The sequence below is a fragment of the Delphinapterus leucas genome, chromosome 6, assembly GCF_059928025.1.
Source record: "Delphinapterus leucas isolate spDelLeu-1000000601 "Yukka" chromosome 6, BTC_Dleu_Yukka2, whole genome shotgun sequence".
Lineage (NCBI taxonomy): Eukaryota > Metazoa > Chordata > Mammalia > Artiodactyla > Monodontidae > Delphinapterus > Delphinapterus leucas.
In genome coordinates this window covers 81,134,730-81,149,305 of record NC_143134.1, presented here as the reverse complement: position 1 = coordinate 81,149,305, position 14,576 = coordinate 81,134,730, and the positions used below count along the sequence as shown (strand labels likewise).

At 41.5% G+C, this 14,576-nt stretch overlaps 1 protein-coding gene across 1 annotated transcript in view; it reads right to left on the bottom strand.

Annotated features, from left to right (window-relative positions):
- PCSK5 (proprotein convertase subtilisin/kexin type 5) overlaps positions 1–14,576 on the bottom strand; it is a 316,119-nt gene that overhangs the window by 118,231 nt on the left and 183,312 nt on the right. The window contains exon 9 of the mRNA XM_022573484.3: positions 4,528–4,628. Coding sequence (XP_022429192.1) covers positions 4,528–4,628 — 101 coding nt within the window. The remainder of the gene's footprint in view (positions 1–4,527; positions 4,629–14,576) is intronic.

Below are 14,576 nucleotides of genomic sequence, written 5' to 3'. Positions count from 1 at the left end.
TAAGTAGCAATGGACCAAATGATAATTAGTTTGCTTGTAATCACTGATTACATATTCCCTACTCACTCAACTGAAAAACCAGAAAATTCCCCCCAAATCCACAAAAGCCAAACAACAGAAATATTATAAACCTCTGAACCAATACATATGTGATGAGGGTACCCCGAAACAGAAACAGTTTTCTTGCCTCTCTTTTAAGATGCCAGTGTTTTCTCTTATTCTGAAATTGCTCCTGATTTTTAGAAGGGAAAATATTTAGAGCTTCTCGCACCCAGGTAACATTTTTAGGAGCAGGAGGAAATTGTTTAGTAATTAGAAAGGCAAAGTTATGATCAGACTGTCAGAGGTGCCTATAGAGCTTAAAGAGGCTCCGGACTCAGGACAAAAAGGAGGTAGGTTTTTAGAACTGAGAATCCTTCCAGTCTTGGGAGTGGTACACTTTTACCCAAGGATCTGGGGGTGTGTTAGTTACAGTGGAGTTTCTTACAACACATGTTCTTACATACCCCACAGGATAAGGATGGCCTGGGAGTCCTATTAGTTATCACAGCAGAGTTAATGACCAAACTTTTGTTGCATTCAGATAAGAGATCTGAACACTTTAAGCTTCTCTGTTTCTCTGTTTTGTTTTTGTTTTCTCTTCCCTTAGTTTCCTAAGAAGATTTTTTGGAAAGCTCCAACCTTAGGGGAGCAAGAAGACTCACAATGCAGAGGGGTCAACAGTTGGAGTAGCATCCACAGTAGGACCCACAGTCCTACTGATCCAGGCAAATGTGCCGATGCAAGCAAGCACGTGGGGACGTAAAGGAAGCAGGCTGTGAAGAAGCTGGGAGGTGGCAGTTTTCCCTGAGTATATACTACTGTAACCTAGTGACCTTAGGAGAAACAATGCATTTCTCCTTGTCGGGCAGAAAGAGCTGGGATATGCAGCTGGATAGGGACTGGCAGTCCCCGCCTGCAGCTTTTCAGCTGAACGCTCAGCCTCATCCAGTGACTCATCTGACCTGAGCAGGAGGTGAATATCTGAAGTGCTGGACAGAGTCCTGGGTCAGAATTCTGCCCAGCTCTGGCTTTCTCTCTTCCCTCCTTATAAGGGAGTACAGTGGTCCACCTCCCCGCCACAATCCTTGTCTTCTCTTTCTGCGGTTTCATTTATGCATGGTCAACCATGGTCCAAAAATATTACATGGAAAATTCCAGAAACAAACAATTCGTAAGTTTAAATTGTACAGCATTCTGAGTAGTGCGATGAAATCTCATACTGTCCAGCCCTGTCCCACCCGGGATCGCCAACCATGGCGTGATGATCCAGATTACCCGAAGACGACCCTCCTTCTGACGTATCATCAGAAGGTCAGCAGTAGCCTAACACTACGTCACGATGCCCACGCCATTCACCTCACTTCATTTCAACACGGAGGCATTCGATCATCTCACACCATCACAAGAAGAGTGCGTATGGTTCTATAAGATGTTGTGAGAGAGGCCACATTCACGTAACTTTTAATACAGTACATTGTTATAATTGTTCTATTTTTAGTTACTGTTCTTCATTTCTTACTGTGCCTAATTTATAAATTAAACTTTGTTATAGGTAGGTACTTATAGGAAAAATCATAGTACATGTAGGGCTCGGTACTATCTGTGGTTAAAGGCATCCACTGGGGGTCTTGGAACTTGGATAACAGAGAACTACTATCAGGCTCTTCCACTGGTGATGGCAAAGGCTGAATCTCAAAATACCAAGGCTTAAGTGTTGCTAGGAAGCACTAGTGGTGGAGGTTGGGTGACTGGGTGAGGTACACTTACCAAGGGTTAAACTTAGCTTTGTTGAGAACAACTGCACCCTTGGTACACTGTTACTTGAGCTCTTTGCTATTTAGATACTTTTTTCTCCCGTGGGAGGCCCATTGCTTATTGATGCTAGTTTAACATCCATGCCTGACCCACTCTTGAGGTACTCAGACCTATTGCCCCCAACTTTCAGCTTCACTTACAGGCAAAGATTGGCCTGTAGAACAAACCGATAGAGATGCAAGGAAAGGTTTATTCTTTCTCACCTGATCTGGTTGTTTACTATATACTTTGGCTGCACGATCGGACTAGACTGTTTAAAATCTTAAAATACGGTGGATTTTCTACATAAACTCTATCCTAGGACCTTCCTTCCACCCAATAAAGTTTTGGCAAAAATCAATCTTAAAAAAATGCTCAAAATGCAAAGGGAAAAAAAACAGGCAGCTTTCCAGTGTGTTCCCCAGCCCCAAAGCAAACTTATCCAACTGAGTGTGTTGTTTGAGGCATAAAATTAAGGATTTTTCATTTGAGCTTAAATAGTGGTTAAAAGAATTATTGTTGAAAATATTAGTGTTACAGTAGTATTTCAAGGAACTGAGTAGCATGTGCTGTACAGCCACAGTTATGGTACTTGGTTGCCAAATTTGAGATTATATCCTTTTTTTGGGAAACGGGGAGGTGCAGGAAGGATTCCTATTTTTTTTTTTTTTTAGTAGTTTGTGGACAGGAGACTATTCCAGAGAAACAACCCAGAATTTCAGAATGAAGACGATATATTTTTCAAAATCCAACTTACAGTCACCAAATTAAAAACACAGATACTTAATCTGCTGTCAGAACAGTCCAGTGAAAAGTTATAAAGTGAGAACAGAATAAGTGCCAACTCCTCGCTAAACTTTTAACACTTTAAAAGATAAAATGTGGTGAAATGATTTAATATTTAACCCTGCCAAAACAAAAGAAATCCAAACATTGATAGGAGCTTGAATATCTCTCAATGTCAATGCTTAGGGGCAGGAGGCCACCAAAAGATATGGTACCTGCTATGGTCTGAATATTTGTGTCCCCTTAAAATTCGTATGTTGAAACTTAACACCCAATGTGAGAGTATTAGGAGGTAGGGCCTTTGGGAGGTGATTAGGTCACAAGGCTGGAGACCTCTTTAATGGGATCAGTGCCCTCATAAGAGACATTTATCCAGAGATCTCCCTTGCCCCTTTCTTCTACCACGTAAAGCCAACTAGGAAGTGGGTCTTTGCCAGACACTAAGTCTGCTGGCACCTTGATCTTGGACTTTCCAGCTTCGAGAGCTGTGAGAAATAAGTGTTTGTTGTTTATAAGCTACTCCGTTTATGGTATTTTGTTATAGCAGCTTGAATGGACTAAGACACCACCATATCCAGAGCCTGTGTTCTTCTGCCTGTCTCAGTCCAAGGAATTACACATGACTTAGCAATTTACTGAATCCATATTACATTGAGGCCCAACTGCCTTGACAGAGGCTGTCTGCCTTATAGAGAGTCAGATGTAAATGTTGGGAAGCCAATATGTACCGGGAATGAAACAGTACTGTTCTTATTAATACCCGAGTCTCATCATGATCCTTGTTCTTTCCCTGTCACCTGCTATGGCTCTATATCAGGTTTATATGAAAGAATCTTTCCATTCCTCCCTAGGGCAGGGATGCAAGGCTATTTTTGGAAAAACACTTATGTAATTACTTCAATTCGTTCTTGTTATGATCCTCTTGTAGGGATGGCCTCAGAGTTCAGGCCCACAATCCCTTTTATAAAATCCTTGGACCAGATATGTTCGGAATTCAAAATTTTTTCAGATATGGTGTCCACAGCATATGGCACACAAAACTTCCAGTGGGGTCCAAGCTAGCACCTCATAATCAAAGATATTAATGCTTCTACAGTGAAATGTGTGAATTTTCACAATACATAAAGACTGAAAATAGCTTCAAATCAGTTCTGGGCAAGCTTTGCCATCAAATGAGTTTTGGTGTCAAATGTGCAAAAAACAACTATCAGTTTTCAGGCCATTTTGGCTTTTGAAATTGAGGGTAAGGGAGTGTAGATCTCTATCAGGTTTTCAAAGAGTTAAGACAAACTAATCTATTGGTGCTTGGAGAAAGAAGAGAGACCTACCACCATATAAATCTAACCTAAGAACCTAAAATAACCTGAGGGAGCCTTTCAAAGGGATCTTTTAAACACCAAATTTGACTACATTAAGAAGGATTTCAGTTAAGTGGGTTGTCTTTCTTCCTGGGCTCCTGTCATATGACCTTGACGTGTTTTGTTCCCCAGAGTGAGTCTGTGACGGTTCTACTGTCATGGAATCTGAGCTGCATTGCTGTCCTGCAGGGAAAGGAACCAGAAGTGGGCAGACCTAAGCTTTCTGAGACTCACAGAACATTCCCCGACTGGAATAAAAACCTCAACAAGGCAAGAGTGTTACAGCCAACTGGCATGCCTGCACTATGACTCCACAATAAAGTAATTACACAGTTTGATTTCTTAAGAAGATAAAAACCAAAAAAGTTGCCTTTTCCCTTAATAGAGGGGAAGCTTTTCTTAAGGCCAATCTTTGCAGTTTTAAAGGTGGAATTGGGAAGATTATATTCTGGCTCGTTGTGCTCGAGATTGTATACTAGCGAAGGGGTAAACTGTCCTTGAGCTGAGGGGCTGTCGCCAGTGGAGACATATGGAGATAAAGGCTTACTTGGCTTCCAGGGCCAGTGCAATGATGCCTGCAGCCATGGGGGCTGAGGCCGATGTCCCAGTGTGGTTGTCCGTGCAACGCTGCCTCAGATCCGTAGTGATCTAGAAGACAGAAGTGGAAAATTTAGGGCTGTGGGGTCAATGTGAGTCACATGCAAGTAAAAAGAAATTTACTCATAAAACTGGAATGGAGGGGTGTTGAAATAGTTGTTTTAAATTCCTTGTTCCCGCACTCCTGTGACTGTATCACTTCCAGAGAATTGCCTGTGTAAATCAACTCTGAAAAGGGGAGGGTTTGGAAATTGGATTCCACTTGCGTTACAACCAGGGTGAGGACTGAGGTGAGGCTTTGGCCCGAAACATACGGGTTGTGCAAGTGTATCCTTAAATTTTACACCCTAGGCACCTCACTTGCCTCTCTCTGGTCCCAGCTTTAGTTAAAACGAAAGTTCTTTCATTACTCCAACATTTTAAATAATCAAACATGTTGATCCAACAACCAGACACTGAGTTAAGCACCTAGCGTAATGAATAAAAGCACAGGGTCTTGTTCCTGCCCTCCTAGAACTATTACATTGGAAAAGCTGCAGGTTTCAAGCAAAAGATTTATTCTGCCCTAGAAGGAACTTTGCTTACAGACTCATTTTTAGAATGCACAGAAATGTGACTTGGATGAACCAAGACTTCCTGATAGATTTAACACAAATACTAAAAACAAGGTTGAAGCCAGTGTACTTGATGTGAAATGAACAGATCTAAGTGCATGCTTGTATATTATAGGAGATTAGCCATTTTCTATTTTCTAAAGATCAAAATGTGAGAACTATATCATTTTTTCCTCTTGGTTTGAATCTAGTTCACTTCAGCTGTGGCTGAATAACATGCCCATCAGCAAGGGCAGTGTTTCTCAACCTCTGTTCCATGATCATTTCATGAAAGAAGAAAAATTAAATGCAGAATCTTCATAACAAGAGAAATAAAGCACTATGGTATATAATTTTGCAAACCACTGTAATATCTAAGATCCTCCCTCCCTGATAAGAATCCTTTTTTGCCCCCTTGGGACTAATAGCCCTCCTGCTGGGAAGCTACAAGGCTTGTGAGACGAACTTAGGAGTCTCATTGTAGTTATTGGAAGACATTGGTAAAGCTTTCTCAGTCATCAAGACAAGTATATAGCCCATATTTTACAGATAAGAAAACTGAGGTGAAAGGTCATCAGAAAGGTGTAGGGGGATAGAGGTGGCGAAAACAAAGCCTTGCTTTTCTAAGGTGCGTCCTTCAAGAGAAGAATGCAGATTAGCTGATTTGGAAAGAAATTTGCTCATCACCGAAAGAAAGCACTGCATAACTCTTTAGAAATGAGTCCTCCCCTAAAAGTTTCCTCAGGGTCACGTGAGGACGTCTGAAGGGACTCTTTAATTATCTGTCATGAATCGAGATCGACATCCCGGTGATTTAGTTTCACACGAGGCCATCAGTGTTCACTATCCGTTCTTTATGCCTTTTGACACCACTAGTATTACCAGATTGAGAGGCACTGATACAAAAGAAATGGGAGAAAGAGTAAAAATACAGAGAACCACGTAGATAGGTGGTGGCGGAAAGGAGACAAGCCTTGCACTCTTTTCTGGGATAACTGAGAGCTGGGCAAGAGCCCGACCGTGTGTTTGGCAAGCAGGGCAAGTTGTTTCTAGATTCACAGACGTGATTAGCTAGCCATCCTCTGAGCCTCCACAGTGGATGTTCGCAAGATGTCTGGGTAAAGAGAGCCCTACCCACTTCTACATTAAGAAACTTCTGAGATTTTTCAATTGTTGGCGTTAAAAAGGTATTTCTTTTTGGAGGGGGCGAGGCAAAAAACCCCACATAACACAGATTTACCCTTTTAACAACTTTTTAAGTGTACAGTACAGTATTGCTAATTATATGCACTTTGCTGTGCAATCCTAGAGCTCTACGACATTTTCACCTTGCCTGACTGAAACTCTACCCATTAAACAACTCCCCACGGCCCCTCCCCAACCCCTGGCAGCCACCATTCTACTGTTTGCTTCTGTGACTGTCACTGCTCTAGGTACCTCATGGAAGTGGAATCATGCAGCATTTGTCTTTTTTGTGACTGGCTTATTTCAGTTAGAATAACGTCCTCAAGGCTCATCCGTGTTGTAGCATGTGGCATGATTTCCTTCTTTTTAGGCTGCATAATATTCCATTGTATTATGTAGTATATTTTCTTGATTCATTCATCTGTCAATTGGTATTTGGGTTGCTTCCACCTCTTGGCTATTGTGAATAATGTTGCAATAAACATAGGTGTGTAAATATCTCTTCCAGATCCTGTTTTCAATTATTCTTTTTTTTTCTTAAAGACCAACTCCTTTAGACCCACAGCTGGCCTTTTCGTAATTCTTTCTTTCTTTTCTTTTTTTTCCTTCCTCCCTTCCTTCCTTCTTTATGGCAGCATTGGGTCTTCGTTGCTGCATGCAGGCTTTCTCTAGTTGCGGCGAGCGGGGGCTACTCTTCATTGTGGTGCGCGGGCTTCTCATTGCGGTGGCTTCTCTTGTTGTGAAGCACGGGCTCTAGGAACGTGGGCTTCAGTAGTTGTGGCTCCCGGGCTCTAGGGCGCAGGCTCAGCAGTCATGGTGCACTGGGCTTAGCTGCTCCGTGGCATGCGAGATCCTCCTGGACCAGGGCTCAAACTCGTGTCCCCTGCATTGGCAGGCAGACTCTCCACCGCTGCACCACCAGGGAAGTCCTCAGATCCTGTTTTCAATTCTTTCAGATATGTACTCAGAAGTGGGATTGATGGATTGTTAAAAAGTGATTTCTATTTCATTTGAAATGATGGGTGAATTTGCAGCCTTATTTTCCAAAGGCCTGGTCCCTAAGTCAATGTATAAATACCCCAGCAGCAGCCTGTTTCCAGGTCTCCAGATATACTGTTGTTGAGAGGTGGCCTTGCCTGCATTTTTCTCATTTTACCTCACCCTCACGGTCACATTCCTTGGCCAAGTTTTTTTTTTTTTTCAATGACTTGTGCCTGAATTCAAGATTTTTCATGACGTTTTCTCAGTTGGCTCATTTTGCTTATTCTTCAGCTGCACCAGACGCTTTCAATGTACAGAAACAAATCCAGAATAGAGACGCCAAGTGTGTGCAGCATTTGTGCATGTAATAAATAGCTACCTCCAGCCTCACCTCCAGTGAACAATAAAAATGTTATGATGTTGGGTTGGCCATAGGAATATGCTCCATCCAAATAGGGTCCGCAGGTATATACACAAATGATATATACTTAAGTAAACAGCCATTTAGTACTTTTATATATAAACACCAATTTACTGTTAAATGCTATTAATATAGGCAAGTTTGTAGAATTCCACATCATCATCGCGCTTTTATTTTTTTTTCCAATCACTTGAACTAAATGAAACGTGAGTAGGGGTAGAAAGGGAGTGGAACAGGAAGGTGATGGAGAGGAGGGAGGTTAAAAGGAATGGAGAGAAAAGAAACAAAAACATCCTCACTCCCTTCTCATCCTGCTTTAAGTGGAAACTCCAGCTGGGTCATTTCAAGAGGAAGTTACTGTCAGTGGTCGAGATATTGAGGTGTAAATTACCGGAAAGATCTAAGGCAGGTTTTCATCATTAAGAGAACGCACAGCATCAGGAAATTTTTATGTCTATCTTTAGAAAGAAAAGGCAAAGACCACCAAGGAGCATGCAATTTTAAAGAAAAATGATGCTCCCCAAACTGGAACCACATGGGGTAACCCCATTAATCACAACACATGCATACAAGAACTGACAGTGTAACTTAAAGGAAAAGTTGCATTCAACGGTTGGCCCACATCATGGGGCTGGGAATTCAGAGAGTTGATATGTGAAAACAGAACAATAAAGCGCATTAAGTTTCAATTCCATTTTAGAATGTCTCAGAATTTGGTTTTGGTCCCGCTGGCGCATCTTGCATGCTCTAAATTCCCCAAATTCACTACCCAAATCAGAAACAGAATTTTTCTCCACAGAACTTCTCAGATTGCTCAAGAAAATATCATTTCTGCCCATCAGAGTGAAGGAAACAGGAGATGACACCAGGCCTCACACCAGATCAAAGCTGTCTTGATCAGCAAATTAGATTTTCAGCCTCTCCCAGGATGGGTAGCAGATGGGCTTTTGGACTCCACAAAGTTTGGGATGTCATCTTGATTTGGTGAGATGGGGTGGGTATTCAGGTCGAGTCAGGCTTCTGCTGTGAAGAACCATCCCTTTTTCTCATCCTAAGCTCTTATTTCCGAGTATTTCACATTTCGATTACTTGGGCTGATTGGATCTTTTATTCTAGCCTGTTGATGTAATTCTCCAGGGAACCTCAGTTCAGATTGAGGCTGGCTATAAATGACAAATCTTTACACAGTTAGGAGTTTCTATCTCCCTGATATCTTGTGATCTGTTTTATTTTGAAGGTGCCATATTGTCTCATATCTGTTAAAAGAGCAACTGAACAGATATTTTTAAAACATGAAATGATTCTGTCTGTTAGGTTGAATTTGTTTCTGGTGTCGATTTGGATTTGGATTAGAAAGGTGCCAAAAAAAAAAAAACCTGTTTCAGACACAGCTCTGGAGGAGGATAAGGGCAGAAACTACATCTTAAATGTGTTAACGAATAAAATAGGAGAAGCTGATTTATTAAGCACAGCAAAATATAAAGGAACCAAAGACTAACGCTTTCTGTGTTCACCAAAGTCACAAAGACTGGTGTAAAATTCGATTATGACTGACAAAAGACCACACAAAATTCCACTCCCATGTTGCAATGAGAATCTGTAACTGTAAAGTGCAAACGTAAGGTTTTGCTTATCAATGTGAGGTTAATATCACTAAAGAAGGATCCCATCTCATATCATTTTTTGAATCTCTATAATGTTCAGCTCAGTGCTGGGTACAGAGCAGAGGTACAGTATTTATTTGTTAAGTTGAATTACTAGTGTCAAGCTCCTTTATACTCATTTTGTTCTATGTTTTAAACTCTCCCACTTATTAGGAAAGACTTCAAGGTTACTTCTTTATCGATTCTCCAAATAAGACTTACATAAACTTATAAGCAGCCTACAAAAATGATGTGTGTATGTGTATATACACAATCCAGGGGCTAAAGTATAGCCATTTCTCTTCCTACCACTATTGCTAACACTGGCTGCACTGCTTCTAAAACCACACCACCAGCAACTTGCAAAGAGCAAGGCAATGAGCGATAGGTGTGTATGTTGTATATAAAATATATTTGTGTGTATGTGTGCACACAGTTATATATAAAATTAGATTGGATCCACAAGAACTCTGCAAGGAAGATATATCAATACTATTTATTAACTAAGGAAATGGAGGCTCAGAGAGATTCATGAGCCCAATGACATGCAGCCACTAAAGAGCTGGTAAGTGGTGAAGTATTAAATCCTGAAATGGCAGCAAAAGAAAAAGCTGAGCTACAGAGTGTAGTCACCCATGAGAGCAAAGGTGGCGGTTCCAGACCATCACCAGCAATTATGGCGAAACTGGCCTTGGGATCCAGCCCCCGTCAACCAGTGGGTATCACCATTCTCCTTTGGGCCACAGTCAAAATCAGAATTTTTTAGGCATAAACTTTCCTTCCTTCTTTTTAACATTCTCAAGAGAATATGGATCAGACGTCTATACAAACTAAACACATCTGGGTTTGCTAGTCTTTCACTCATGAAAAATCATGACATTTCCCAAATCAAAAGGAGAAACAGAGAGATGATAGCAATGACTGCATCTGAATAACAAATTCGTTAGCGGAGAGGGTACTTTCTGCAAAAGGAAATGTGTAGCTGCTAAGGAATATTAAAAGCAATAAGATAATTCCTCCAATGGAACTGGTCTTTCAGGCCAACCCTGAGATACCCCAGGCAGCAAGTTTGTTTTGAACACAAATAAATAAAATGACATCGGAAGAGGGCTGAGCAGAGCATATATTTAAACCCGGGCTCACAAGACCCAGGAGGAATACGATAGCCCCCATATTCCAATCACTGAGACAAATTACTAGAGGAAAAAAAGACAAAGGCTGAACAAGTCCCAAAAGAAATATAATTTAATGATGGGAGTGACTGGGGAGAGAGGGGAGCTTTATCGCTATCAAAGAACTTGGGAGAAATTCAGGAGGTAGTGAAGGGTTACATAAAGACAGGATCTTTAAGGCTCCTTGACACTAAGGATAGTTGGATGTACAGCTTTCTACAGCAGGATTCCTGTAGGCAATTTCCTATGTGAAATATATTGTCACGTACCCTCTGCCTTTCTCCAACCTACCAGTAGAGGAAGATTCTCTGAAAGAGAGCACTACCTGCGTCCTGGGACTGTTTAAATGCCTTGTGAGGCTTCTATCTTTCTCAATGTCAGTTACTCCTGAACATTTATCAAGCTCAGGCTCTGGGAAAGAAAGTCTTCAACCTCAAGTGGTTTCCATTCTAGCATGGAAAACAGTCAATAAAAAAATGTATAACATCATGTTAAGTAGCTCTAAGGACGCTAGAAAGAAAACTGAACAGGATAAAAGAGTAGAGTTTGGGGGGAGGGGAGTGCCACTCTTTCAGGGGAAGGTGAGGAAGAACAGCCTCCCTGATAGGAAATTTGAGAAGAGGCATACATGAAGTGGTTTCTGGGAAAAGAGTGTTCCTGCCAGATGACACGAGTCGCACAGGAGGGCCCTGGTTTGAAATCACACAAAACGCAAAAAGGTAACTTTGGGGAGTTCAACGCCAGGCCACGGGAATTAGCCACTTAGACTGGCAAAGGGCTTAGGTGTTTTGCAAGAAGACCGACCGATCGTCTGAGGGGGTTAGGAAGAGGTCTAACGGCATGAAATTCAAAATTAGTGAGCCATAAAAGTAAAAATGTGCTGTTCAATATAATCACCAATAGTCCCATGTGGATATTTAAATTTAAATCAGTTAAAATTTAATCGCAATTAAAATTAAAGTTCTTCCACTGCACTGGCCACATTGAACATGCTCGACAGCCACGTGTGTCTAGTGACTACCATTCTGGCAGCACAGATGGAGAACCCTTCCATCCTAGCAGAAAGTCCTACTGGACAACGCTGATCTAAAGGACTACGAAGCAAATTGCTCACTGTATTCCGAGTGTATAAAATTTGAATACACTGTCATCAAGAATATAAATGAAAGTAAAGGTAATACATTTAAAAATGAAAATTACTTTCCATATTCAAAAAGAACGAGTGGGCCAAGTAGTGAAAAACAGTGGATGCCTATATAGTCCACATACTTTTCTTTTTTTTTTTTAAATCACTGTGAAGAGAACCCCGAACAGGCAAGAAAAGCACTGTTCTTTTATACAGCCCCATGCTGGAGGTCCCTGGGAAGGATCCGGGGCATGACAGCACATTGGTTACAAGGTGGGCTGGGGGTTCAACACAACTTTGGTTGGAATCCAGACTCTACCACTTACTACATGTGTTTCTTTTAACCTTTCAGACTTTAGTTTTCTCATCTGTAGAGTGGGGACAATACTTGACCTTCCTGCGTAATGTTTTGGTGATACAAAGAGAGGATGCATCCAATGTGCATAGCACACTGCCAGGCACACATTAGAAGGGCAAAAAATGTTATATTTATGACATGTTAATATAACTGTAAATGTACTACATGTCTGGCATGGAATAAAATGTATACGGTGTTGTTAATAAAAACATTATTTCATAATAACCAGTCACTTCAACTGATTTCTATTTACCTTATAGGGGAGCTTCTTATCATAGTAATCTTGATATTTTAGTTGCTTCACTTGCTATAATAAGGTTCAAGGCCATCACTGATCCGAATCTATTAAAGCATGCGTGGAATACCAAGGTCCACAACTGTACGATAGTGATGGTAGGAAACCAAGGGATGGAGACTTGGCTACGTTCTGAAACTCAGGGCAAGGTTTTCCTACTTGCACACCATGAAAGGGACAAGAAAAAATTATTTAACCAAAGTGCTTTCCCAGAAGCAGTGAGATCTTTCCGCTCTCCTGGATCCTCAGCGTCTGCCTCAGTTCAACTCACAAAGGTGCTCTATGAATGAAGAATGACAACTGTGCTCTTCTGAAGAAGCAGCAAATGACAAAAGGAAATGGATGGACTGGGGAGGGGAGCCCCAGAACAAAGGGAGACACTGCTGTTCCTGTAACACTCAATCACGGATGCCACTAACAGGATGCGGGCATCTCTGAGGGACCACAGACATCTGGTTCAAAGCGTGGTGAAGAAAAGGTCCCAAGCGCAGAGCAGGACTATTTGTCATTCTGACATCTAGAAGGAAAAGGGGCAGCTGGACCATAAAAGCCTGATGTTGCCACCAACTCTCCTCACATTCAAACTGTTAACATGTTTACCATCAAAGTGCCATTCTTTACGGGGTGGGTGGAACAGATCGTGGTTCTACAGATTGGAAAAACGAAGGTGCAACAAGCACCTCTGTTAACAACAGCTGGAAAAACGACCAGCCTAAGCTCCCACGATACAGAAAGCTACCCTGACTTAGGGAACAAGGGTACCAGCCACTTACTAGGTGGCTCGTTGCCACAGGCGTTGTGTAAGTACCTTAGGCTCAGTACATTGCTATCTTCATGAAAATTTATGAGGTTGGTTCTGGCTTTACCTCCACTTTACGGAGGAGGAAACCAAGACTCGGTAGAGGTTACTTAGCCACTGAGTGGTCTGTCCGTAGCTAGAGATTATAATTGGAAACAGCTACCACATTCCTCTCCAACTGAGGGTAATCTGGAGACTCAGGCGAAATAAGAGAAGCTGAGAACTGGCTAGAGAAAAATTTGTAATCAATTGCTACCACGAAAATGGGAGAGGTTAAACAAAAGGTAGAGCCAAGTAAAAGGTAAACAGGTAACTTTATATACTCAGTGAGTCAGTAAAGGTTTTGATATCAGAAGCAGCAACAAGGGAGAAGTGAAATATGACCTGAATCAAGGATATTGACATTAAATCATGGCGTCCATCTTTCCTCTCAAGCCCTATCCCTCACCACAGAATGATCGATTTGTCCGTCTGTGGAAGCATCCTAAATGACCACCCAGTCAATGGGGGTCATAGCAGCTACCACACCGTCACAGTAAGTAGTGATGAAAAGCCCAGGAAGGTCAAGTGTAAGGAGTAAATCTCAGGGTAGCAATTTTGAGGTCCCTCTATCTGCACTGTGCTCTTCCATCTGGGACCTGGCAACACTTCCTTCTTCCTTGATATTTTGCCCATTGGATTATAATCTTCTCTTAAGGAAGGCACTTATGGAACTTAAAAACACCTCTCTCACAACAACTGCCCCACAGGAAATAATAGCACTAGATGGGCATATTTACTTTGAAGCAATGGTGAGTTTTCATTAACATGCCTTCAGACTCTAGAAGTTTGGGGAGACAATTCTTATTCCAGAGAGTTTTCATCAGGATTTTCATGATGCAGAACTGACGGATGCCACTCAGTATTAGTGGGCCTTGACCAGGAGCTCTGAGGGATGAGCAAATTTGAAAGCCAAAGGAACATTCCTAGATTAAAACGTTTCCATAATGATGGTAAAGTATCATAGAGCATCACTTTCCCATGAAGAAAGCCATGGAACTTCAAAACTTGTCATCTCTGTATTTTCTCCTTTTATATTTCACTTTGTATTGTGGAATATGTTTACTGATGTATGATGGAGGTACTTCCAGGGTTACTCATGTGCATATTTTTAACCCAATTATTATGAAGGGATTAGAGAAAGATGGGGACAGATGGGATATGCACAGGGGTAGGCAGTTTTTATTTAAATCCATCTGAAAAATGTAACTTAAGAGGATAGTAAAAGGTAGCCGAGAAATCAAACGTGAAAATCCTATAGTAATCAGGAATCAAGAGGAACCAAATAGATATGGATGAAGAATTACAGGAAGGAGGTAGTATCTTATCACCTCTATTTCCACCGCCGTATAAAGCCAGAGGGAGCATTGCAGAGTGAACCAAACCT